Source organism: Perognathus longimembris, chromosome 3, assembly GCF_023159225.1.
Source record: "Perognathus longimembris pacificus isolate PPM17 chromosome 3, ASM2315922v1, whole genome shotgun sequence".
Lineage (NCBI taxonomy): Eukaryota > Metazoa > Chordata > Mammalia > Rodentia > Heteromyidae > Perognathus > Perognathus longimembris.
In genome coordinates, this window is record NC_063163.1 from 123,153,356 (window position 1) to 123,179,707 (window position 26,352).

Sequence of the window (26,352 nt, forward strand, 5' to 3'; positions counted from 1 at the left end):
TATAAAGAGAAACAGGAAACTATTGTTTTTCAGTCTTTCGGAATCACTGGGTTAAACACATTTTCATGTATGTCTTAATAAAAAGTTGTATAAATAAATCAAGATCCTTCATCAAGTGGCTTTTATCTTTCAGGAAGGGTATGGACCTATTCTTTGTACAACTGTGTGTCTTCTCTCCTTCCCTACTTTCCTTCTATCTTTTCTGAAGGATGAGCATATGTCTACTTCCATCCTCTATATTGTATCTTGCAAGTGAGGTTCTGTCTTCTAAAGAATTCTACCAAGTCTGGAAAGGCGAGTGCACTCAACACTGGTCTCTTTAAACATCCCTAGTCACACAATGATGAGTCACCATTTGCACACAAACTCTTTTTCATCCAGATCCTCCTGCCATGGTCACTTCAAAAGCTCCTTGCAATAATGACAATAAAACAAGGCAGAAAGAATAGTTCTTCTCTTTGAGCACCTCCACTTTCTCCACACTGATGATATTTATAAGATTTTCTAAAACAGATAGAAGAGCATGGGTGGCAAGGCAACCTGGTCCTGACCAAGCTGTTAACTATACAAGTAATCAGGGTGGAGAGAATATGAGTAGAGGTGACATGCCTCGAAGGTCTCTGTTGAAATCATGCAGTCTTCTGATTTCCCCTTCCAGTTTATTTCTCATTGCCTTGTCCAGTGATTCTCGTTTGGTGGTGGACTTGACCAGACTCTCATAGGCTTCTGAAATTCTTTGAAGTTCTTTTTCAAACTGTAAGAAAGAACTGGCATTGAAGTAGCATCCACACAAGTGTCTCAGTGGTATTGACTCTCTTAACATTTCAGGTGCACCTCACATTTTGTGTCTACCAAATTGTGGAATCAATTTCACCCCCACTCTGCCCTTTAAAGGTCAGTTAGGTTTCTGTAAATGCCTAAGTCTGGCTAGACCATCCTATGTCACTTTGTATGTTTCTCTGTACTGATACTAGGAAGGGGTAAATCTTAATTAATTAAATAAATTAAATTAAATCCAATTTAAACCACTTACATTTTGGTGGCCATTGGTAACTAGTATTACCATTCCCACTTAACATGAAGAAAAGGTTAAAACACAGTAAACCAAAAACACTACAACCAAACCCCAAACTTCTAGGCCCTCAAGTACAATGCTATTCTCAGAGAACTTCTCACCTGTTTCCATTCCACAAGAGGCTTCATTACTGAGTGATTATTAAGTATTTTTACCTCCTGTCTGTGAAATTACCTCTATAAGAGATTAATGAGCTTGTAGCAAAGTATAAACAAATGTACTACAGAGGGGCTAGGAATGTGGCCTAGTGGTAGAGTGCTTGCCTAGCATGCATGAAGCCCTGGGTTCAATTCCTCAGCACCACATAAACAGAAAAAGCCAGAAGTAGTGCTGTGGCTTAAGTGGTAGAGTGCTAGCCTTGAGCACAAAGAAGCCAGGGACAGTGCTCAGGCCCTTACTTCAAGCCCCAGGACTGGCAAAAACAAAAACAAACAAACAAATGTACTACAGAAATTCCCCCATATATGCAGGATTAAAATGATTTATTTTCCATATTTCACTAAATTGAAAACCATAATGACAAGTAGCCACAATTGCTATAATGAATCTAAAATAATCTTGTTTTTGAAGATTCTTGAAGTGTTGCTAAGTAACAAATGTATGAGGAAAGGTAAGAACTGGGTAAGAGGTCTGTAAACGTGGAAGCTGCTGTGGTAGACAGAATCTGAAGCAGAGTTGACAAAATGAAATTACTAGTGCACCTCACTGGACTCCAAAAGGCCAGAATCACAATTTTTCATCATTCTAGAAGAGAACAATGGCATGGGAACCTCTTTTCTGAATCCAACTATCTAGATCAGAAAGTGGCTCCCTGGATTTAAATGAATAACACAAACACTAAAGTACATTCATTCTGTTTTTACAATGTATAGTCTTCTGGGTCTCAGAATATACAAAGAAGCAAGACAATTCTCTACTTCTAGGGAGTCAAGGCTAAGCTGGTGTGTACTCAACCACGTGTCCTCATACAATATAGAGTTCTAAGGGGTATGACAGTAAAATGCCATGAGACCTAGAGATGGCATAAGTAATTTAATAGGGGGTTCCTTGAAAAAAATCTCATTTCATTTGAAATGAGACTTAAGGCAAACAGGAAAATTTCCTATTCCTTTCCTAAGAAAGGTCAATGGGCTTTGGCATTCTAGGCAGAAAATGAGCAAAAAAACAGCTCCATGAAAATAAGTGCACATCCAGTCCAGGGCTGAGAACAGGTAGAAGTGGCAGGAGCCAGGACCAAAGGAAGGGCTTTCTTTACATTACAGGCAAGGTAGAGTTCTGGGAAGAGCAGGGTAAAGAAGAGTTATGGAGGGGTGGACAATATAATTTTACACAGGTAAAACTCAAGAATGGGGTTGAGAGCAGGAATGGATGGAAGAACCAGGAGAAAACAAGTCTAGGTGCAAAGACAATGTAAACAGTTCAGAAGCAGATAACAAGACACAAACTAGGACAACTTAAAACACAAAATACAAGGTTATTGAAGAGCAGAATGAGTAGGTCTTGGCTAAATGGTAGGAGAAAAAGAAATCAAAGACAAATGGTGTAGAAGATGGGTAATACAACTGAACCAAGATAAACGATGGTAAGAGAACAGGTTTGCTGAAGAAAGAAAACCTATTTAGCTATGAAAATACCATGTTTGAGGATCCGGCAGAATATCAAAGATTTCCCATTAGCAGGGAGAGGTACAGGTCTGAAAGTCAGGCAAGTATTTGTAGTATCATCAGTGAACAGATGACAATGGTCAAGAACAAAGACAAAGTGTCACAAGATTAAGGGGACAAGAGAGAGAATGGGTGAGAGAGGAGTGGGGCAAAAGAACCAGGGGGAGAGACTCCAGTGGTGCTTTATGTACTGGAGTGAAAAGCTTTAAAAAGAAGAGAAATCATGGCCAATGCTCCTAGAAGTGACAGTACAACCAAGACAGTCTGGGAGAAGACCAATGAAAAGTTAGAAGGCCCTTGGGACTTCTCCTTGGAGGCAGCCAGTGTGGGTGGGGCCCAGATATCAAGGCTCCTTTTGGTTGCACTCTCTTCTACTTGAGGCTGAATTATGCCAGAGTTTGCTCTCCACTCTCTGCATATCCCACAAAGCCTTTCTGTTCTTCCAGATACCATGAATTGCTGGTAGCATGATGACACAGAGAATAGCATGTTCTAAAGTTGTGTTCACTGTGCTACTGTACAATGTTCCTTCCTTTTCATATTGTTTTCTAAATAGACAGCTCCAAATCATCACTTTATGCTAATTTTATGTGTAAAAGGAGGTCTTTGATTCTGGTTAAAGGAGTGTAAGCAGGGACAGTCCCCTTCAAGGCTACAGAGCCTCCCCACATCACTAAAAAGATTCTAAAGCACCTGCCCCAAGAAGGCCACGGATTCTGCAAACCCAGGACATGGGAGGCCTTCCTGAACCACATCATCCAGAAGACATCCCCAGTCCTGACTTCAGAGTGCTTCTGAGGCACTTCCCTCATTGGAAACTATGTGACTGCTGTTTAAATATGGAAGTACTTTATCATGTGACTCCTATAACAGAAGGCACAGCCTAACCATGCAGTATAGAGTCAAACAGGAAAGATGGCCTAGAAAGAGCAGCACTAGGATTAAACTGTTGCTCAAATAAAGGAAAATGGTCAAATACAATTTTATGCTGATTAAAATGTTCATGTTTTCTTAAAAAGAACTACTGTGTTGCATAAAAAATAAACTAGACCAGGTGCTGGTGGCTGATGCCCATAATCCTAGCTACTCAGGATGCTGAGATCTGAGGACTGCCATTTAATAAACTAGGTATCATTTATTTAGAATGAACTAGACGAGAAAAGAAGCTTACAACTCTCCCCTCTCAGTCCGTTTTCCGCTTTCACCTTTATACAAACCCACAAGTGCCTCACTGCATCACCGTGCTGACTCCCCCAGCATCTTCCATACCATGACCAGAGGAATCTCTGCAGTAGTGACGTCTGTCTCCCATGGAAGCACACTGACCATCTCTATCCCCACAACCACCTCCTTCTGCCCTTTTGGGCAACAGGAAAAACTACACCACCAGGACCTGAAATCCTAAATTCTGAGTCTGGCTTTGTCATAAGCTACAGAAATTTAAGTCACATATCATCCTTGCTGAAAACAGCTGTAGAACTAGAGATGTGTATCACAGAATCTAGAGTTGCAAGTTAACAACTGTCTTAACACATGATAGGACAACAGAATGCAGTATTTATAGAACCATTTATAATATTCAAGGGAATAAAGTTGTAGATTCCAGAAGTAGAACAACTTTTGTCTTCTTTTCCATAAGTCATTTCAATCCTTTTGGCCCCAATTTCTAAGGATCATCCTCTATGCAGAGAAATTATACATTGGAAGATTTTATTTTTTAAAAGAGAAATGTACAGACAGGTAACAGTGGTTCACACCTGCAATCCTAGCCACTCAAGGGCTGAGACCTGGAGGATCATGGTTTAAAGACAGTCCATGCAGAAAAGCCATCTCCAACTGACCAATTAACCTGAAAAATGCTAGACTGGAGGCTACCTCTGGCTAAACTGGCTCAAGTGGTAGAACACCAACTGGGAGAAAAGAAGCCAAGTGACAGTGTCAAGCCCTGAGTTTAAAGCCCCAGTATTGGCACTGGGAGAGAGACAAAGAGACCAACAGAAACAGAGACACAGAGAATTGTACTTCAAACTTAAGACATGTTACTGGTCAGTAAAAAGTACAAAATAATGAGAAAGATAAAGACCTTTCTCCACCACCCATATAAAGGCCCAGTACCACAATGCCCTCAGGGGAGTCCTTAGAGCTCTCAGGAATGTCTGCCCCGGAGATTCTATAAGGAAGAAGACATGCTTGTCTTCTTAGGTGCTGAGTGGGCCTTCCTAATGCTCAGGCTGTACAAAGGAAGAGCTACCCTGATGTGTGTCAGAAGCAAGCTGGAGCCAGAAGGTAACATGTTGTATTTTTCAGCCTCTAAGGGTTCAGGTACAACCTTCAGGCAACTCTGTTTGTTTCTGGCTCTAACATTTCCCCTCCAATACCAAGACTCAAGTTTGGTCTCCTGGTATCTCCAGACCTTTTGGTGGAAACTCTGCCTAGATCTGCCCTGACAGATCTGTGTACATGTGCATCATCAAATACACTGCTACCCCCAGCGGTTTAGTGACAGCGCTTGGAAGTGGATGGGGCCACACTCTTGTGAAAAGATGAACCTTTAAAGCACTACTAAGTAATGATTAACTTGGACCCACGAAAGCACAAGTAAGTAATCACTGAACTGTCTAGCCCAGACCCCTGGTAAAAGAGGAGCCAAACCCTCATGAAAAGACAGCCTTCCCTGTGGGAGCACTGTTAAGTAATGCACAAGGAATGGTCCAGTCAGGACCATTCACTCTCGTGTGGAGCCCAAAGAACCATGAGCGTCAACATTCCTGCTGTCTCGCCTTACAAAATCCCCTATTGCCAGGACAGAATCAGGCACTTAGGACTCCTAAGATCCCTACCACCACACAACCTCGTCCTGTCCTGTCCCGTCCAGTCGAAACCAAACTCCAGGGTCCTGTGGCTGGAAACATACCATACCTTTATCTCTTCTCCTCTTTATCCTGCAGCACATCAGACCCTGATAGGTGAGTCATGAATCACCCTTGCTGGGTGATATTCTCTTTACTTCAGCTCTTAGTTCTAAGGATAAAAGGTCCCCACATGATCTGATAGCTCCACGATGCCTACAGAAGCTGCAAGGACTAAGTGTCTTCCAACCTGACAGGGGCAAGTAAAGGGAAGAACACAGAAACCTGCACCCTTCCTCCTTTCCCCCTCCCTCCCTTCCTGTCTCTCTTCCCCTTTCTTTTTGTGGTACTAGGATTTGAACCTGGGGGTCTCACATTTCTTAAGCAAGTCTACCACTTGAATGACAAATTCTCCAGCCCAATAACACTTACTCTTGACCTGCCAGTGTCAAGGTAATACTGTTTTAGTTATCACCCAGTGAAACAAACATGACCATCACAAGGTTCCTAAGCTTCCTAGATTTCAAGGAAATTACTCTGGATCCATTCCCAGGTTACTCTGTGTTTCCTCTTCCAAAACTGGGAAACCCCCACTTTGCCTCAGAGTCGGTCAGCGAGGGTCACCTGGGCTGTCCTGCTGGAGCTTCTGCACACTCCTCTGTAGGTATTAACTTACACAACTTCTCCCCTTTGGGACTACAAGCTCTATCCAGCAGGCATTAGGCACCAGGTCATACTTATTTTTGACTCCCTAAAGCTTTGCAGTCGCTGGCACAAAAAAGGGCCTCAAGAAACACTGGAATTAAGTCCTTAAACCAAATTTAAGTCATCATCAAATCCTTTAGCTCTTCCAAGAAGTCCCCATCCCATGCTTGGGAGTCACACACCTTGTGCAGCTTGTCAGCGTTGTCATAATAACCCTGAAGCTCCTGGTGAAGCACACGATTCTCCTCCGTGAGGATCTCCACCATCTGCTGGGCTCGCTCCACAATTGCAAACGCATCGGGACCCAGCTGCTGGCTGGGAGAGGCTGGTGGGGCCTGGGGAGCTGCCAAGGCCATTGGAAGTGGAAGTGGCAAGGAGACAGAATGCAGCGGCCCGCTGATGGAGGAGGTCTGGGAGGACATAGGGCTGTGCTGCTGTACTGTTGACGGGAATGGAAGCTGGCATGGGCGGCTGCAGGGAACAGAAGACAAGTAGTCAGACCCCAGGGGTAAGCAGTGCAAGAAGGGAGGAAACTCACCAAGCACGCACTGTCCATGGCTTCCATGCCAAGAGGTAATGTGCTCAGCTGAGTGGCAGGTTCGGTGGTGCACCCCAGACGCTTATTTCTCTGAATCACACCCTGTGGGCTGGTAGAGACACCGTGAGCCAGCAGACCAGGTCCTGCTCTCAGAAGCTTGCATTCTAGGAGAGGAATCTGCTAGTGCACAGGGTCAATGGCAAGAACTAGTACCAGAACCAACAAGTGGAAGAACGCAAGCCAATATACAGCACACCAGCAAACAGTAGCTAAAGACAGGTCTACGGAGGGACTAGACAGGGAATGCAAAACAAGACTATGCCCTCTTCACAAAGGATGGAAACTAAGAGCCATTACTGGGATAAACATTTCCCAGTAGTAGAGATGAAAAGAAAATGGAAAAAGAAGGAACCCTCCTAGACTGTAAAGTAAGGGAGGCTGGAGGAATAGCTCAAGTGATAGAGTGTTTGTCTACTAAGTGCAAGGCCCAGTTTAAAATTTTAAAAAGGAAAGAAGGAAGAAAATAGACTGAACAGCGCAATCTCATAGAAGACAGCCTGTGCCTCCGTTTTCTAGTAATATGTGTGTATATGCATATGTGTGTGTATATACTCGTGTTTATATACACATACTCTTCTCATAGAATTTATTGTAAAGGATCTAAAAGACTTTCATGAAGACTGGCATGTAGTAAGCTTTTCCAAATGTTAACTCTTGTGTCACCATTATGACAACTATTGTTGTGTTCTACCTTCCCTAACACAGAATCCAGCATAGGCACTCATGAGAAGCTCAGTAAATGTTTCTGTTAAAACTGAAGTTCTCGGGCTGGGGATATAGCCTAGTGGCAAGAGTGCCTGCCTCGGATACACGAGGCCCTAGGTTCGATTCCCCAGCACCACATATACAGAAAATGGCCAGAAGTGGCGCTGTGGCTCAAGTGGCAGAGTGCTAGCCTTGAGCGGGAAGAAGCCAGGGACAGTGCTCAGGCCCTGAGTCCAAGGCCCAGGACTGGCCAAAAACAAAACAAAACAAAACTGAAGTTCTCTCTTTCTCTAGTTTAGTGTAAGTGCTGCCAAAGTGAACATATGTTTTGACAAACATTTACTGAGACCTTTTTATGCTCCAGCCACTATGGTACCAGCTGCTAAATGTAGTGACCCATTGTGACCTTTATGAAATTAGTATCATGGTAAATCAATTTAGACAAGCAAAACAAGGCATGGGAAGTTATCTGCAAAATTCAGGAACAGATTAAAACAGACAAAAGGAACATAAAGGAAAGTCAAATACAGGCATGCTGATTCTAGAATTCCTGCTGTTCACGGCTCACCTATGGATATTGGAGAATAAGCTAAGAGGAAAGGCAGCCATTCTTTGGTGCTCTACTCCTGTTTTATAACATTTAATTGTGACCCAGCCTGAGCTATCATTGTATGTGTGATTCACATTCTAAAACGATGTCAACAGAATTTTTTTTTTTTTTTTTTGGCCAGTCCTGGGGCTTTAACTCAGGGCCTGGGCACTGTCCCTGAGCTTCTTTTTTGCTCAAGGCTAGCACTCTACCCCTTGAGCCACAGCCCCACTTCTGGCTTTTTCTATATATGTGGTGCTGAGGAATCAAATCCAGGGCTTCATGTATACAAGGCAAACACTTTACCGCTAAGCCATATTCCCAGCCCAACAGAACTTTTTTGTATTATTTTCTTAATTAGCTTTAAGGAGTTGTACAGAGGGTTTCAAGTCAATGGAAGTTTTTGAAGTTTCAAGAGATCCTGGGATTGATGCTGAGGGCTAGAAACCTGCCCAAGTGGTTTTCCTGGACTACAAACTAGATCATGTCCCACAGGTTAAGACCTTGTCTTACAGAAAGCATTTAGCTAATGTTTACTGATGGTCTATGCTGTTTGCCAGGTACCACTTTTTATTGCATGCTTATCCCTCACAAGCACTATATTCCATATCTAGTGCTATTCTGTAAATATACAAATCAACGCTCAGAAGATTCACACAATAAACCAAAGATCTCACACAGGAAACAATGAGTTTTGATTCCACACAAGCTCATCACACCAAGCTGCTTCTTGTATTTAACATATAACAGCACTGTTTCTTAATATAAGAAATAACATTCACCCTGGGGTTGAATTCTGGTTCTGCTACGTTAGCCATATAATCATGATTAAGTTTTTAACTTGTTCTTTGCCTTTAAGTGGTGGCAATAATAGTATCCATCTCAGAATTCTGATAATTAAATGAAATGATGCATATACACTTGAAGCATTGTCAGGGTCTGGGAATCTGGCTTAGTGGTAGAGAGCTTGTCTAGCATGCATGAAGCCCTGGGTTCAATTCCCCAGCACCACACATACAGAAAATGGCCAGAAGTGGCGCTGTGGCTCAAGTGGCAGAGTGCTAGCCTTGAGCAAAAAAGAAGCCAGGGACAGTGCTCAGGCCCTAAGTCCAAGCCCCAGGACTGGCCAAAAAAAAAAAAAAAAAAAAAAACAGGGCTGGGGATATGGCCTAGTGGCAAGAGCACTTGCCTCGTATACATGAGGCCCTGGGTTCAATTTCCCGGCACCACATATACAGAAAATGGCCAGAGGTGGCGCTGTGGCTCAAGTGGCAGAGTACTAGCCTTGAGCGGGAAGAAGCCAGGGACAGTGCTCAGGCCCTGAGTCCAAGCCCCAGGACTGGCAAAAAAAAAAAAAAAAAAAAAGAAGCAGCTAGAGCCAGGCACTGGTAGCTCATACCTCTGAGAATGGTGGTTCAAAGCCAGCCCAAGCAGGGAAAAATCATAAGGCTCATCTCCAATTAGCTGCCACAAGGCTCTGTAGTTCAAGTAGTAGAGTACTATCATTTCACAAAAAAAGCTCAGCCACAGTGCTCAGGCCCTGAGTTCAAGCCCTGGAACAAGCACACATTAAAAAAAAAGTGGCAGCTAGACATCTTTACATGAGACATGAAGCTCATACTATAATTCCATCAGACAATGCTCTGCTAGCCCGCACTGTACAGCACTGCACCACAGATCCTCACCTTGGAGAGCAGAGAAATGCCAACTGGCTGTCCTACCCTGGAGTCCCAGGCCCACGTGAATGGCCTGAGTAGTAAACATACACTGTGTTCAATATGATAAACTTTACAACTGCTACACTTAGCCATCAGCCCAATCTTTAGTAAAAATGGTTGGCTGACAAAGCCTTGTAAAATATGATAAGAAAAAAATAATAGACAGATGAATGATCTAGCTAAGTAATTCACAAAAGAGAGGCAGAAGTGGCTAAATACCTATTTTTCAACATAAACTGATAAACAACAAAATATAATGAAAGTATTTTTTCGGTTTATAAATATTAACAATTCAGTTCCATAAACTTTTACTGAGCCCCTAAGCAAGGATTTTAAAAAGATTTCCCAAGATATAATACATATTAGAATTTTTTCTATGTAAAAATTCAGTATATAAAATATAAATTAAAATAAAACTAAAGCCCCAGACTAAAGGCAATGGCCTCCAAGCAAAGGGTTAATGGGTTTTTTCTGATTTTTCATACTTGGTTGTTCTTTACACATTTTCAATAATGAATGTGCATAGCTATATGTTAAAACATAAATCATTACCTAAGTAATACATATGCAGCATAGAAGAGAAGAAACTATAAACAAAACTGAAAAAAAATGGAATGATAAAGGCCTTTTTTGCCATGGAAAGGTTCAAATTTGGATACTTTTCATTCAGTAAGAACACTTCATATTTATTGGGAGTTCTGCAACTGTCAATATTTTCTAGAATTTTCTGACTCTCAAAGCTACATAGTAAACAATTTGTTTAAATTGATTATCTCTGATTATCACTGAGGTGATTACTATTTTCCGTCTTTTAGAGGAACAAGTAAAATGATAGGAATTACATGTATTTCCCAACTATCCACAATGAGCATGTTTTATTTGTGGAAGTATGTCAGTTAGTTTAAAGAAAAAATGGCTATAACAAATTGTGGATAAAAACAAGAGTAGTACATGCCTATAAGCCCAGTTACTTAGAAAGTTGAGGCAAGAGATCACTTGAGCTCAAGTGTTCAAGACCAGCTGAGCAACACAGTGAAACACTCATAGACAGAGTAGGACAGAGGGAGAAGAGAAGAGGAGGAAAGAGAAGAGAGAAACACATAGGGAAAGAGAGGGAGGGAGAGAGAGAGGTGAAACTGTGGTTTTGGGAACTTAGTTTGCTGTCACATCAGGGGAGAACCAGAACTGAAACCCCTTAGAAACTTCCCAAACACATCAAACTATCCACCTGAATTCCTTTGGTGAAGCAAACCTGTTTCATAAATGTTAAAATCAAGTCTCGATGGTTGGGTAAACTAAAATCAAAATGATTGCTATGTAGGTAAATACAGATAACTCTCTTGTTTAGAAAAGTCATTCCTTTAATGAATTATAGATGGAATTGTCGTTTCTTGACAAGTTTCTTGAAAGTAACTTGATCTTGACCCCAACTTCTTAAAATTCCCACACTGCAGAGCTGTGTCAGAACAAAGGGCATTTTACTTGTCTTACCCAGCGGTAAGCCTAAACACCACAGAACCTCCCAAGTTCTGATGCTGATATTCTAACGTGCTTTCATGGTGGCGTTGAAACAAGTCTCCATGGCCTTACTTTCACTAAGTGAAACACACTATTTTTAACTGAACAAATGTAAATCTGGTTTACCACCTTTTGACCCTATGGCATAAGCTGCAAATTGTAATTTACCATTTTGGAAACACACACATAACTCAAAACTCTCCTCCTTCCTTCAGCCACTTCTAACTATGGGACCACCAAAGTATCTTACTTTTTCTTTTCTTTTCTTTCTCTCTTTTTTTTTTTTTTTTTGTTGCCAAGTCTTGGGCCCAAGCCTGGGCTGAGCTTTTGTACTCAAGACCAGTGCTGTACCACTTGAGCCACAGCTCTACTTTCAGTTTTTTGTGTTTAATTGGAGATAAATGTCTCACAGACTTTCCTGCCTGAGTTAGCTTCAACCTGAAATCCTCAGATCTCAGCCTCCTGACTAGCTAAGGTTACAGGCCTGAGTCACTGGAGCCCGGTCAAAGTTTCTTTTTTCTCCAAAGTTTCTTTTTTCTAATGCAGCACATGCTAAACATGGATCCCACCAAGAGAAAGACCTTCCACTTAACACGTTTCTTTATGACTATTCTTGCTAAACAGTGTTGCTGCTGCATTGCTGGGTTGATGTGGATTCCTTAAGGATGGAATTATCTTTAATTTTCACATGCCCTCCAGGGCTGTCCTCTCCCCATTACTCTCTCCCTTCTCTGTGCAGTGTCCTTTCTCATCTTCCCAGAAATGACATCTGACTGCATTCTAAGCAAAACAAAACCAGGGTGTTTTCTGGAGAATAAATGGACAACACATTTGTTTTGGATAACACATTTTTATAAGGAAAATAGTCATAGGGAAAATAGGGAAATTAGTCATATCACAAGTTCTCCTCAATTAACATAGTACACTGCAGATCCCTTGCACCAAAGAGAAGAAAAGGGGTACTGGAGGCAGGCATGAGACAAGAAGTGCGAATCTAGATCTGTGGAAGGAAATCCACAGCACCTCTGGCTCTAACACTATCTTGAAGATGTTTTAGTTAGCCTAGGACAGAAGAGCTGGACTAAACACTTGCATCCTAATGCTTTTATTAAGTAGCTATACACTAAAAGTCATAGATGAACAAAATATTCATAGACGAACAGAATATTAGTTAAGAGGCATGGCTCTTCTTTCTGCTTCTGGAAAACTAGTGTATCGTCTACCAGACAACTCTTCTTCAGTGCATCACAGCAAAGAGAGGGATATATAACCAACAGTGAGTCAGAAATGAAAACAAGAAATCCAAATTCTTGTTTTTCTCCTAAATTCTCTCACTTGTCTCTTCAGATCTGTCTGAGATGAAAAGAAATCTCAAAGCATAATGAATTGAGCCAAACCACTAGTATTCATTAAATCTTGTGCTCAAGCTTGCAGCACTGGGCAGGGGGATGGAACTGGGTGACCTCGGTCAGAAGTCTTTCCTCTGGTCTTAAGAGTCTGTGATATGGAATTTATACAGCCAACAGAAGAACATGTTGGTAAAATTCAGGATTGCTTGTCTCTTGGGTCAAAATTAAGCTGAACACACATAATGCTGAGTTTCAAGTCCAACTCTTTGCCATAAGGTGATGTCAGAACAGGACGAGTGCAGGCAGCTCTGTGTGCCCAGCCAGCCAAGAGCTGCACCATTGGAGCCATGCTAGCTGGCTACAGCCAGGCTCACAACATGGCCACTTAACAAATATGAAAAACACTATGGAGATAGGCAACTTTATTTCACCCTTTATTGAGCTATGTGGAGGCTGAGTTAAATGTTCAGGGAAAAAGTGAAAAATCACAAGGTCTGAATGATGTTCAAGTAACACCATGTAGTATTTTAAAACAAGTGAGGTAAACCATTATGATGAAAATATCAGAGATTTAATGGCTTTTTTAAATTTCTCCTTTGAAATAGGAGCCATGAAAGCAAAGAAGTGCCCCAGGCCCTGTCTCATACTCCCCTGTGACGTTATCTTCAGCTCCATTAGGAAGAAGGTGTTCCACTGTCCGTCAGGGGCCTTACAGTTGGCTGCTTCAGAGCAAGCCTTCCCCACCTACTGCAGCCATGCATCAGAGCTAGGGAGTATGGAGGAGGCTTGCCAGCATGTACTGCTATGCTCCACTGACCCCTGTTCCAGAAGCTATGTACCCAGGGTATGCTGGCGGTAGAAGGTATGTATGCCACAGAGCACACCCAGCAACCCACCACTGAGCTCTCATGGGGACCCCTAGAGTGATACAACCAGGTACAGAGGGGACATGAGTTTTTTCTTCTCATGATTTATGTTCTTCCTGCATAAACCCAGCCACATCCAAACACTGGTGACTCCCAAATTCTCTCCTAATGGCCTTTCAAACTGCCCTATTCCCAACTACTGTGTTCATCGCCGATATTCAACCAATCATAGAATCCTATCAATTCTATTTCCCTGACTCTCTTTTCTTTTTTTTTTTCGTTGGTCATGGGACATGAACTCAGGGTCTGGACACTGTCCTTGAGCTCTTTTGCTCAAGGCTAGCACTTTGAGCCATAGCTCCACTTTGGTTTTCTGGTGGTTAACTGAATATAAGAATCTCATGGGGACTTTCCTGCCTGGGCTAGCTTTGAACTGCAATCCTCAGATCTCAGGCTCCTGATTTTCTAGGATTAACAGTGTGAGCCACCAGTGCTCAGCTTTCCTGACTCTCTTAACATATAGTATTTCTTTATTCCTACTGCCTCAAGCTTCATCTACCCTCATTCATTCTCTGGCCTCATGATTCCTGTCTTTCCTCTAATCCATCCTACACAGCCAATGTTCAGCCCTTAAGCATCAACACTTTGACCCTGTTAATGGATAAATTCTAAATTCCTTAGTATGACCGGGACCCACTGTTGCGAATTTCCTGTTCAAACACATCATCTGTCATTCTTAACATACCTAGTCCAGCTGTGCTCTGTGTTTTTTCCCTTGTTGCAGGCAAATTCCCACGGTCTATCTCTAGTTCTACTCTAGTTATGAACAATACTGTTCTGTCTATTCCCTTAGTACTTGTTGCATACTTCTCTCCTAAACACACTGTGGTCAATACTACTTTCCCTGGAAATGATGGTACAAAGTGCTTGGTGCAGTGACCCTATCTTTATCTTGAACTTGAACTTGGCATAGGGCTACATAGTACATCCTCAGGAAGTGTTGCTGAATCTATGAATCAGCCAAAAGAGCTTTAAAAGACTACAAGAGGAATTAGGTCAGGAGAGTGAAGATGCCCTTCATCAGGCTACTTGTGTCTAGCCTCTTGTGGCCTGAGAGCTTGTGCTTTGGACATTTATTAATCTTTCCAGGCTTTAGTGTCCATCTGTTAAATGACTGTTCCATAGTTTCTTTTATACTTCCATCCTAGCATTTTTCCTTTAAATCTACAATGCAGACTATAAAGCCCTTATAATAAACATGTTCCAGGAACCTGGACACTCTACAAGGCCAGTCAGGTAGGCTGCTCTTGTGCAGGCCTCTAGGCAGAGCTCCAAAGGGCCACATGGAAAGCTGCTCTCTAACACCCTTCCTTCGCCAGTCAACCTCTGCTGGGTATGAAGGGAACCCCCAGTTGCTTGCACTTTATTCCAGCCTACAAATTTTAGCCCTAAATCATCTTATTAAATATTATGCACAAGTGAAAAAAAAGTGAAGAGAACTAACATGCCTTGAAAGTAGTAAGCACTGAGAACAGAGTTGCTGAACTGAGCCTCTAGGCTTGATAATCACCTGGTGACCCCATACTCTGGAGGAGGCTGGTATCTCAGGACTGCCACTTCCGTTCTCACAGGCTGAGGGGCAGGGTAAGGTGTGACCATCTCATGGAGCATCCCAGGGTGCTGGTCGCTGTAGAAAAGTCCATGATCCTGGTTCTTGCTGACTGGGGATACCATCTGCTTGGTCTTGAAGGGGTAATCGGGTGGAGGACCGCGAGGGTCCAGGGCTTTACTAGCAGGCTGGGCTGGACTGGGTCCACCTCCAGCTTTGAATCCCTTTCCATTCCCTGAGCCAGGGAGGTGTTGCTTTGCACCATTCCTTTCCAATGACAGCTGCATAATCCTCTCACTGAGAGAGCGGACGTGACCCTGCTTTAGTTCTTTCAAAGCCTCATCCTTATGTGCCTGTCCACTGTTGGCACGGTTCACTGTGGGTCTCCCCTCGGTGCGAGACTTCTGGCTTGTGCCCCCAGCCATGTAGTAGCCATGGCCCACAGGTGTCTGCTGCTGCTGCTGCTGTGGTTGCTGCTGCTGTTGCTGCCCTCTGAAAAACTGTGACTGGGCTTTGGCCTCCTCATATGTGGGCAGTTCCTCATTGTTCTGCTGAGGCTGCGTGGGCCGGACCTGTTTCTCCATCACCGTATTGTCCACCTGGTGTTCCTGACCCTGCGGCTCCTGGCGTGCTGACTGGTAGACCATTTGTGGGTCTTCTTGAATGAGGTTTTCTGTGGAAGAAAAGTTGTTTGTTGTGTGGGATGGTCCTGCACTCCCTGTGGCCTGGTGCTGAATGGCCAGCAAATTCATGTTCTCGGTAGGAGTGCCATAGCGCAGTTGTTCCTGGATCAGCCGCTGTAACACTGTTCCAGCTGCCACATCTTCTGAACCTCTCATTTCCACCTCTGAGATCCTCAGGAAGTTACAAAGAGGATCTTCAACTAAAGGATAAACACAAGAAAAGAAACATCAGGCCATTCCCCAGAAAGCATGTATCTGTGTGTGGCAAACAATTAACATTTTCATTACAGTAACATTTAAAGACAAAATGTCAAATATACCATCAATTTCATCTCCCCTGTGATATCTCATGGACCTATTTCTCCAACTCCCAGCATTCCCTCCCTATTCTTCAGTCCCTCTCTGCACTCACTCATAAACTTCTGTATCCTTCAACCCCGCCCCCGCCCTTTTCCTTTTTTTTTTTTTTCCAGTCCTGGGCTTTGGACTCAGGGCCTGAGCACTGTCCCTGGCTTCTTCCCGCTCAAGGCTAGCACTCTGCCACTTGAGCCACAGCGCCGCTTCTGGCCGTTTTCTGTATATGTGGTGCTGGGGAATCGAACCTAGGGCCTCGTGTATCCGAGGCTGGCACTCTTGCCGCTAGGCTATATCCCCAGCCCCCCGCCCTTTTCCTTTAATCTCTCCACAGGTCCCTCCTCTTCACCATGTAAACATATCCAACTCTCTCCCATCTTAAAAAATAAAAAATTTAAAAGCTCAAACCAATTCAAACATACACAAAAAAAACTACCTTCTGAGGGTTCCACCACAGACTTCTAATTGTTACACTTTATCTCTCCTTTTCTTGTCTTCTAGTTGCCTTCAGTGAGCAACCTACACACCCAAAATCTCAAATGCTCTGATTAATAACAAAGCCCAAGGAGAGTATCCAGCTCTCATTAAACATCTGGCCTCCTACACACTTGACATGGCTCATGCTCCTCCTGAATGTTCTCCGAATTCAGTATCCAGGCTGCTCCTCCTCATACCTCTGTGTACTTATTCCCTAACTCCCTTTGCTATACCTCCCTCCTAAATTCTTCATCCCTTCAAAGAATTATTTTAAAATTATAAATGAGGTGCTATGCATTACACAAAGGTCTTTCTATGTGTTATTTTATTCATTCCACATATAATCCTATGATGAAGATGTTAATCCCCCCAATTTAGTGAGCAAAGACACTTAGATGAAGTAAATCACAGAGCCAGGATCTGACTCCAGTACAAGTACCAGTTGCTGAGGCATCCTGACAGCCTGCTAATCCTAAGCCTCTGACCTCTTCTCCAAATCCAATCTCCAGTGGCAGAGAAAGCTGTCTAGTATGCCAGGGGTTATGTCCCCACTACCTATAACACTGGCCTATACATAGGGATATCCAGTAGGCGACTGCTGGAAAAACTAAGAAATTGTACAGGGCTGGAGGCATGACTCCACAGTAGAACATCTATCTATGGGCACAAGGCCCCAAGTCTAAGCCCCAGCATAGGCCTCCCCAAGAAAATTCTGAACAATTTTATAGACCCTGAAACTGAGCTTTGTTTTTGTTTTGTTTTGTTTTGGCCAGTCCTGGGCCTTGGACTCAGGGCCTGAGCACTGTCCCTGGCTTCTTCCCGCTCAAGGCTAGCACTCTGCCACTTGAGCCACAGCGCCGCTTCTGGCCATTTTCTGTATATGTGGTGCTGGGGAATCGAACCTAGGGCCTCGTGTATCTGAGGCAGGCACTCTTGCCACTAGGCTATATCCCCAGCCCCCTGAAACTGAGCTTTGATCTTAAGATTTGCCCTAACTCCTTGCAAAATAAATTAAGTAAATAAATAAATAAAACAAAAACTTACTGCTATCTCAGGCAAATTATTTGGCTTTTCTGCCAAATAATTTTGAAAAATAAGACTATTTGAAAAATAGTTGAAAAATAAGACTATCAAGTCAGACTTATCCCTTAGCTTTAAGGAATGCATGCTGTAATTGAAACATAAACCCAAAAGTACAACAATAAAAATAGATTGTCAAAAGTTCATGTAAGCTGGGAATGTGCCTAGTGGTAGAGTGTTTGCCTAGCATGCATGAAGCCCTGGGTTCAATTCCTCAGCACCACATATATAGAAAAAGCCAGAAGTGGCGTTGTGGCTCAAGTGGTAGAATGCTAGCCTTGGGCAAAACAGAACCCAGGGACAGTGCTTAGGCCCTGAGTTCAAGCCCCAGGACTGGCAGAAAAAAAAAAAAAAAAGTTCATGTAAGATGAATTGGCAGATAAATGTAAAAAACAATGAACATTCTGAGAAGAGATCAATGTGAGCCCACCCATTCACTTGACAAAAATGTCTTGAAAGCTATTATATGCTGGTAAGTGTTGAAAGTATGAGACTAAAGAGGAAAGAGCATTTACCATTGGGTAACAGATCTGAATTAATGGAAAACCTTATTTAGATAAGAATCTAAATAAAAGTTCAAAGAAGAAATCAATAAGCTAAGGTAAAAATATAATTCTAATAGAAAATAATTTGGATTAAAATTTTCAACTATAGAACTACTTTTTCACTGGACAGAGATGAGTTATAAGTACATTTGTCAAGAACCCTAAGTTCTGGGCTGGGGATATAGCCTAGTGGCAAGAGTGCCTGCCTCGGATACATGAGGCCCTAGGTTCGATTCCCCAGCACCACATATACAGAAAATGGCCAGAAGCGGCGCTGTGGCTCAAGTGGCAGAGTGCTAGCCTTGAGCGGGAAGAAGCCAGGGACAGTGCTCAGGCCCTGAGTCCAAGGCCCAGGACTGGCCCCCCCAAAAAAAAGAACCCTAAGTTCTGGCTGAGAATGTGGCTTAGTGGTAGAGTGCTTGCTTAGCACGCATGAAACCCTGGGTTCCATTTCTCAGTACCACATAAACAGAAAAAGCTGGAAGTGGATATGTGGTTTAAGTGACAAGAGTGTTAGCCTTGAACAAAAAAAAAAGAAAGAAAAAAAAAAAAAAAGCTCAGGGACAGTGCCCAGACCCTGGGTTCAAGCCCCAGGACTTGCCAAAAAAACAAAACAAAACAAAAAAACCCAGAACCCTAAAATAATTTTTTAAATGTTCTGATTGCTTTATCAGTTTCCAAAGTCTTCACAGACAGGAAATTACTACAAAGGAGGTAGTTCCTTCCATACTAGTTTTGAATTATGTCTTTGAATTTCTTCATTATTTGCAAAAAAGTTTAAGATTCTGAGAAACAGTAGGAAAAAGAGTTAGAGGAAAAACTAGAGACTAAATGATACACCTCTGAAGTTCTTACATCACAGGACATGATGATAAATAAAGCACTTTCCAATAAAGAAACCAATAATCTCACATGTTTATTTTTAAAAGGAGGAAAGGAAATAATGGGAAATATGCACTGAGTAGTCCCTGTTTATCCTTGGAAGCTATATTCCAAGACCCCAAGTGAGTGCCTGAAACCAACGGTACTACCAAATCCTACATATGCTTTTTTTCCTGTACACACATATGATGAAGTTAAATTTACAGATTAGGCACTCAGAAATTTTAAACGAATAAAATGGAACATACTGCAATGAGGTTATCTGAAATATACAAATTGGTAATTCCTGCTATTTTTCATTTAACATTTTCAGACTTCAGTTGACCTCACATAATTGGAAGCTATGGAAAAATGCAGTCAAAGATAAGGGTTACAAATAAGAAACAGGGCCCTCTGGTTCCAATACCAGTGACAGCAGTAGGACTTACCGACTTTTTCCCTGATGCTGGTGTTTGCCTCTACCAAAGAAGATGCTTCATATCTCCTATAAGAGAGCTGCCAGTCTGTATAAAAGCAGCTTGAGTCTTGTTGGGTCTGCCCAGGACTGCTGGGGCTGTAACAGACGGAAGGCAATGCTACTAAAAGGAAAGGAAAGTTCATGTTAGTGCTGATGAAGTGCTTCTCCTTCCTGTGAATCACAGGCATGAGAGTCACTCTCCCACACTTCCACTGGTCATGGAAGCTGTTTCCCTGATTCACAAAATTCCAAAGTTACTATTCAGAATGATTCCAAGCCCAGCCTCAACAGAAGTCTTAAAGACGCACTAAGTGAAGGCCCAAATGCTTTTTACACTTCCCAGTTCCAAGGGCAACAAGAGCAACACCAACAAAAGTCCTCTGTGGAATTAGAGCCACAAAGTTCCAGATGGGCAAACTGGGGAGGTGGGGAAGGAGAGGAAATGAGATCAGAAAAGGAAAACTAAAACAGAACAACAGCTATGTCCCAAAATACATGCAAGATATAGAAATGAGGTGGTCACTTTGCAAGGTTAGGCCCTAGTAAGAGAATGTTCCAGCACAGAATACAGTATATTTTGCTTCATTTGAAGGTTTCCAAAGTCAATGTGGCAGCATGGAGCCTAGGTTCTGGGCCTCAGCCAAGTGCAGGCCTTTCAACTCGTTAATCTGCTCCATACAGAACTAGAATGTGCTTCCTGTTCCAATTAAATGTGACACTGTGGTCTGTCCCACAGTCACCAACACGAGATACCACCCCAGAAATACTGATAGCACACATGCCACACTCGTGAGAACTTCTAGCAGGGTAGGTTGAACCTGCTTTCTCCCTCTACTCTGGCTTCTCTGTGTAAGAATTAAGTTTAAGGCTCTTTTTGGAAAAATGCACAAATAAATTAGTTTACTCTGGGAAGTGACACTAGTTATTAAATAAAAGTCCCTGTCCAAAAGATAATCCCATTAAAGGAAAAATAACATTTTCAGCAATTGCTTCAAATCAGTTATGTGAAATTGCTCCCTAGTTGAGTTACTTAGCCATTTCTCAGGTCAAAACTATGGGAAGTGACTAATGATTCTGAAGACCCTGAGCTAGGGAATGTACTCTTCTTCCTGAGGCTTGACCTCAACATGTGCAATGGCATTAGTATGTGTGCTGACCTGTTATCATAGAGATATCTTATCTAAAGAAAAAAAGTCTTAAGCCACTCCACTAACCCAGCTCCTTCAGTCTATACTCAAGAATTTATAGTAATATACATTGAATGAGTGATGCTAATAAAGATATCCAAGAACTGGATCAAAGGCAAGGGGCAATTTTATTGCCACTACGAGGGCTGAAGGGAGCTCTCTCAGCTCAGAGAACTGATTTATCCCCTGGGCCCCATAAGTACCATGTGTCTATATTATAGTTCCTAATGTGTGTTAAATGTCCACAGGACCTGGGCGCTCTTGAGAACAGGAACCATGCCCATGTCACTCTGTATAGTTGAAGAATGCTAAATGCCTAGTCAATATCTAAGACTTCTTTTTATTTTTATTTTGCCATTTCTAGGTGCTGTCTCTGAATTTCTCAAAGCTAACACTCTACCACTTGAGCTACAGCATTACTTCCAACTTGAATTCTTAAGATAAAAGTGAGCTATAAATTAAATGTTAAATGCAAAACCTCCTTGAAGCAAAAGTCAACAAAATAGTCTATATCAAAATTTAAAACTTTAGCCGGGTGTGGTGTCACACACTTGTAAGCTAAGATATGAGTTAGAGCAGGAGAATCACACATTTAAGGCAAAACTGGGCTGCAATAGTAAGCACCAGGCTGGTCTGGGCAACTTTGTGAGGTCCTATCCCAAAATAAAAATAACAAAGGGCAGACATTTAGTTTAGTGGTAGAGCAACTGCCTAATAATGCAATCCCAAAGTTCAATTTCTAGCACCAGAAAAAATAAACAAATAAATAAAATTTACTCTACAAATGTCCCAGGAAGAAAAGAAAGACAACCTGAAGGGAGGATACATACTCAAGCCACACACCTGAGGAAGGATTCACATCTATACTATACAAAGTCAAAGTTCAGTAGTAAAATAAATAATCCAGTTAGAAAATGGGAAGAAGATATAAATAAACATTTCAGCTAAGAAGAAACATGAATGGCAAGTAATAAGCATAGGAAAAACTGCTCAAAACCATTATCTATTAGGGAAATGCAAATTAAAACCACAATAATATTAAAACACATTAGAGCCAGGCACTGGTGGCTCACGTCTGTAGTCCTAGCTACTCAGGAGGCTCAGATCTGAGGATAGTGGTTCAGAGCCAGCCCAGGAAAGAAAGTCCATGAGACCATTATCTCCAATTAACCCCTAGAAAACTGGAAGCAACACTGTGGCTCAAAGTGGTAGAGTACTAACCTTGAGCCAAAAAGCTCAGGGACAGTGCCCAGGCCCTGACTTCAAACCCATGAACACACACGAACACACACACACACAAACACACACACACATACACACACACACAGAGTATCTATTAGAGCAGCTAAAAAAATTTTTTTAAACCACAACTGACATTTTACTAAAAAACAAAATGACCAGCAAGAGGTGTATTTCCTGTAATACTGGCCAGTGAAGGTCCAAAATACAGATATGAACACACTATATATTGATGGCTGCTATGTATATATTGAAATGTTTTGAAACATGGCCTGCAGGGTGGAGCCAAGTCTCACCATGATAGGAGAACTCAGTCTGGTACCAATACATAAGCCAGGAGGTCAGGTGGCTTCCTTCCAGCAAAAGTGTGTACTTACCCACAGCAGCCAGGATTTACATTACATCTCTTCTCCAGGACAAAACAGAGTCAACCCAGAAAAAGAAAAAAGTCACCAGCAAACAAACAAAAAATCCTCAATAATCCTAAACAACTATTTCCAGCAACCCTTGTAATCAAATATTGTTTGACCTCTATACCACCCTTGTTTTTCAAGGATTCTATTATATTCTGACTTCTGGATTGTGAGAGCCATCCAAAATCACCGAAAAGAAACTGAAGGAAACTTATTCGAAATATTGCAAATTTCCCTGACCCAAACTTTCCAATGCATTTAAAGTGCACACAGCCACACCTCACATTCCAAATCTGACCCCATTCTCCCCCCCCATAAAAAGGAAAGAAGTATTGCTTAAGGAGAATTTACATACCAGAAATATTAATAGGTTTATAATTTTAACTTTTTGGTTAAAAAAATCATTTCCATTACAATTTTCCTTGTTTCATGTCATTATTTATTTATTTTTTTTTTTTTGGCCAGTCCTGGGCCTTGGACTCAGGGCCTGAGCACTGTCCCTGGCTTCTTCCCGCTCAAGGCTAGCACTCTGCCACGTGAGCCACAGCGCCGCTTCTGGCCGTTTTCTGTATATGTGGTGCTGGGGAATCGAACCTAGGGCCTCGTGTATCCGAGGCAGGCACTCTTGCCACTAGGCTATATCCCCAGCCCCTCATGTCATTATTTTTAAAGCCTAATCCTGTACTGTGCTTTATCATTTTCAAAGCACTTCCACTTGAAGAAATGTAGCATCACACTTAGAGGCTATCCTGTGCAGAACTCTACCTTGAGTTAGTGCAGCATCATAAAGGAGCACCCCTACCCTCGTGAGAAGTTCCAGACTAACTGGCCACGGGCAGAGGGCCTCCCCATAAAGTTGCTCACATTTCTTCATTCGTGTGCTTTTCTTAAGGTCTGCACTTTAAAGCCTCATTTACTCTGAAAGTCCTCCATTAGCTTCATGAAGATGTATTAAATGCTTTGATTTCCTCATGCCCTTCAGTACATTAGCATTCTTCACCCTTCATCTGCAGAGCTTAAAAGACCCAAGATTCTGTGCATCTAAAGTGAGAAGGGAATTATAGAGGTAGTACCCCTCTCTCTCCTGTCCACTTGCACATGCACAAGGATTTCTCTATTTATCTTGAAAAACGTACCACAAAAAGCAAAAGCAAAATTATGACTATGAAAGAACTAAATGTCCTCCCCTCTGGCTGACCAGACACCTCTAACCGGTGAAGAGGTATCTAATCTAGAGCCTTCCACTTGGTCCTAGTCCTCATTCTGGTCCAACTGGTGCTCCCTGGCCCTTTACAATCCCCTTCAGATAGGTTCAAAATGTATTTAAATCTTCACACATTACTCTCATGAAAAAGTTTCCTAGCAGACAGTTACTGTACAATGTTCAGGGCTCAGAGCTCTGATTCTTCAAGACGCTGTGATCCTGACCCCGAACCATGAATCTGGATCTTCAGTGCCAGTGGGCTGGGGCCAGAAGTGCCGGCCAGACGAAATCTTAGCTACTCTGGCAGGGACCCACGGCCCAGTTTCGGAAGCAAGGAGCCATGATTATTGAGTGTTTCAAGCCCGACTTTCTGCTGTTTCAAGGAAGGGAATTTTCTGGAGTTGTAGCCATTCATATCTTTCTCTTCTGGCTTTAGTCCCCTCTGGTGACATAGGGGCACTGTTTTGGGTAGTCAAAAGGACCGGCAGTGTGATGAACGGCCAGTCCCGGCTGCAATGCCTCGGGGGCCGGTAGACGTCGCTGGCCCTGCGGGGTCGGTACGCCCGCACCCAAGGCCGGGGAGGCCCAAGGAACCGGTGGTCTTCAGCCACCAACTCCAGAGGAAGAGCATTGCTCCAGCCTGCAGGCCAGGCCTGGAGCCGCGGCCTGGAAGTCAGAGGGGAAACCGGGCGCCGAGCTCGGCCTGGCCTTGGGGGCCCGGAGGGGGGCCCCGCCCCGGCCCTCGGCCTCCGGCTCCGGCCCCGGGCCTCAGGCTCTCCGCCGCCCCGCCCCCCCGCCCCCGGCCCCGGCCCTCAGGCCCCGCCCCCAGCCTCCCGGCGCCCCCGGCCTCGGGCCCCGTTCCCCCACCTCGGGCTGGCAGCGCCTCCCCTCGCCGCAGTCGTCCCGTCCCCGGAGGACCGGCTCCGCACGGAAAGTTCACGGTCCCCGGAAACCACTCTTACTAGCGGGCCCGGCAGGCTGGAGAGGGCCCAGACCGCCCGGCCGTCCCCGAACCGAGTCCCGGCGAGAACAAAGGGCGCGGGGTTGCTGGGACCGAGGCCGGGGGTCCCGGCGCCGCCCGCTCGCAAGAGCCGGACCCCGCAGCAGGGAGGGGGCGGGAAGGGCCGCCGGCGTCTTTGTCTGCACCGGGGGAGGGGTGGGCGCCGGGGGGGGGGGAAGAGGGGGTTCCGAGGGAGGAGGGTAGGAAAGATGGGGGAGGGGGCGGGGGAGGGGGAGTTAGGGCGGGAGAAGGGGCTCCGGGGAGGGCGGGGGGAGGATGGACACCTGGAGCCGGCACAGGGGCTTGGAAGGGCTTCGGGGGAGAAGCTGCCCGCCCCCCCCCCCCCGTTCCACCCTTCCTTCCAAGGCCGGGACACCCGGGCGTCCGGGGCTCAGGCCCCTCGGCAGCGCCCTCCGGGAAGGGCGGCCCCGGTGATGGGCACAAGTTTCCAATCTTCGATGGGCGCCTGGCCGTTCCCACATGCGACGTGGGCACCAGAACCAGGGAGGCGGCGGCGCGGGGCCAGGGTTGAAGAGAGGCGCGGGTCCCTGGCCCCCCACCCCCACCCCTCGGCGGGCCCTCACGGGCTCCCGCCACGGGTCGGTGGCCTAAGCCGCAACATCTGGAGGCGCGGGGCGGGGGTGGGGGGAACCGCGAACGCCGGGGCACGGGCCCTCCGAGTGGGCATCTCGGGCGCCTCCGGCCTGCTTACCTCCCTTCGCCGGCCCAGCAGCTCCCCGACGCGGCCTCGTCCTCCACATGGGGCGACCATGGCGCGGCCCGCGGCGCGAGGGGACGGCCGCCGGCGGGGCGGCGCGCGGGCGGCTCCCGACGGGCGGCCGGGCCACGCGGGAAGCCGGGAAAGGCCAGGCCCCGCCCCCGCCCGGAACCCGACGCCCTCCGCGGGGTCCGCGCGCCTCGGGCCTCGCCCGCGCCGCCGCCCCCCGGGCTCCGCGCAGCTCGGCTCGCGCCCGCCCGTGGGTAGCTGGGGCCGGGCTGCCCCAAACGCGTCCCACCCGGCCGCGCGGCCCTAAAGCCCGCCCGCCGCCGCCCCTCGGGGCCCGCACTGCCGGGCCGCGCCGGAGTCCGCGTCAGGCTCGGGGCGGTATCCTCCCACGTCTGGCCGAGTTCGCGGCCGGGATTTGCCCGAAGTCCGAACGTCCGGCTCCGGCCCGGCCGGTGCCCCGGAGGCGGCGGAGTGTGCGGCGTGGTTGGGGGTGGGGGTGAGAGGACCGGGAGCATCGCGGGCGGCGGACGCCCGTGCCATTGGCCTCCACCCTGAGGGGGAGCGGGCCAGGTGCGACGGGAGCCAGGGAAAGAAAAGACACCACAGACCCGGCCAGGTGTGAAGCGAGATTGTACTCTTCCCGCTGAAAATGGCTTTCCCGGGCCAAGGAGAGCGCTGGGGAGGTGGCCGAGTTAGCTGCGGTCGGGTAGCGGCGAGCTATTCCTGGAACGATCGCGCTTCGGAGCCGAGAGGGGAAGCGGCGGCACCCAGACCTGGCTCAAGGCAAGGATGGGCGACGGCGACGGGAGAGAACCGAGAGGGCGGCCACCAGCGAACGCGGGCCGAGAGCCGGGGAAGT

General features: G+C 45.1%; 1 protein-coding gene across 10 annotated transcripts in view; it reads right to left on the minus strand.

Annotated features, from left to right (window-relative positions):
- Amotl1 (angiomotin like 1) overlaps positions 1 to 26,352 on the minus strand; it is a 79,167-nt gene that overhangs the window by 31,721 nt on the left and 21,094 nt on the right. For 3 of the 10 annotated variants that reach the window (XM_048344081.1, XM_048344077.1, XM_048344072.1), the window contains exons 1-5: positions 25,479 to 25,626; positions 19,695 to 19,844; positions 15,207 to 16,128; positions 6,476 to 6,764; positions 610 to 754 (exon numbers count right to left, since the gene is read on the minus strand). In XM_048344081.1, coding sequence (XP_048200038.1) covers positions 610 to 754; positions 6,476 to 6,764; positions 15,207 to 16,128; positions 19,695 to 19,844; positions 25,479 to 25,527 — 1,555 coding nt within the window. In that variant the 5' untranslated portion in view covers positions 25,528 to 25,626. Of the gene's footprint in view, positions 1 to 609; positions 755 to 6,475; positions 6,765 to 15,206; positions 16,129 to 19,694; positions 19,845 to 23,426; positions 24,197 to 25,478; positions 25,627 to 26,352 lie in introns of those variants that run through there. The other 7 variants (XM_048344080.1, XM_048344082.1, XM_048344075.1 and 4 more) reach the window with 6 other exon arrangements.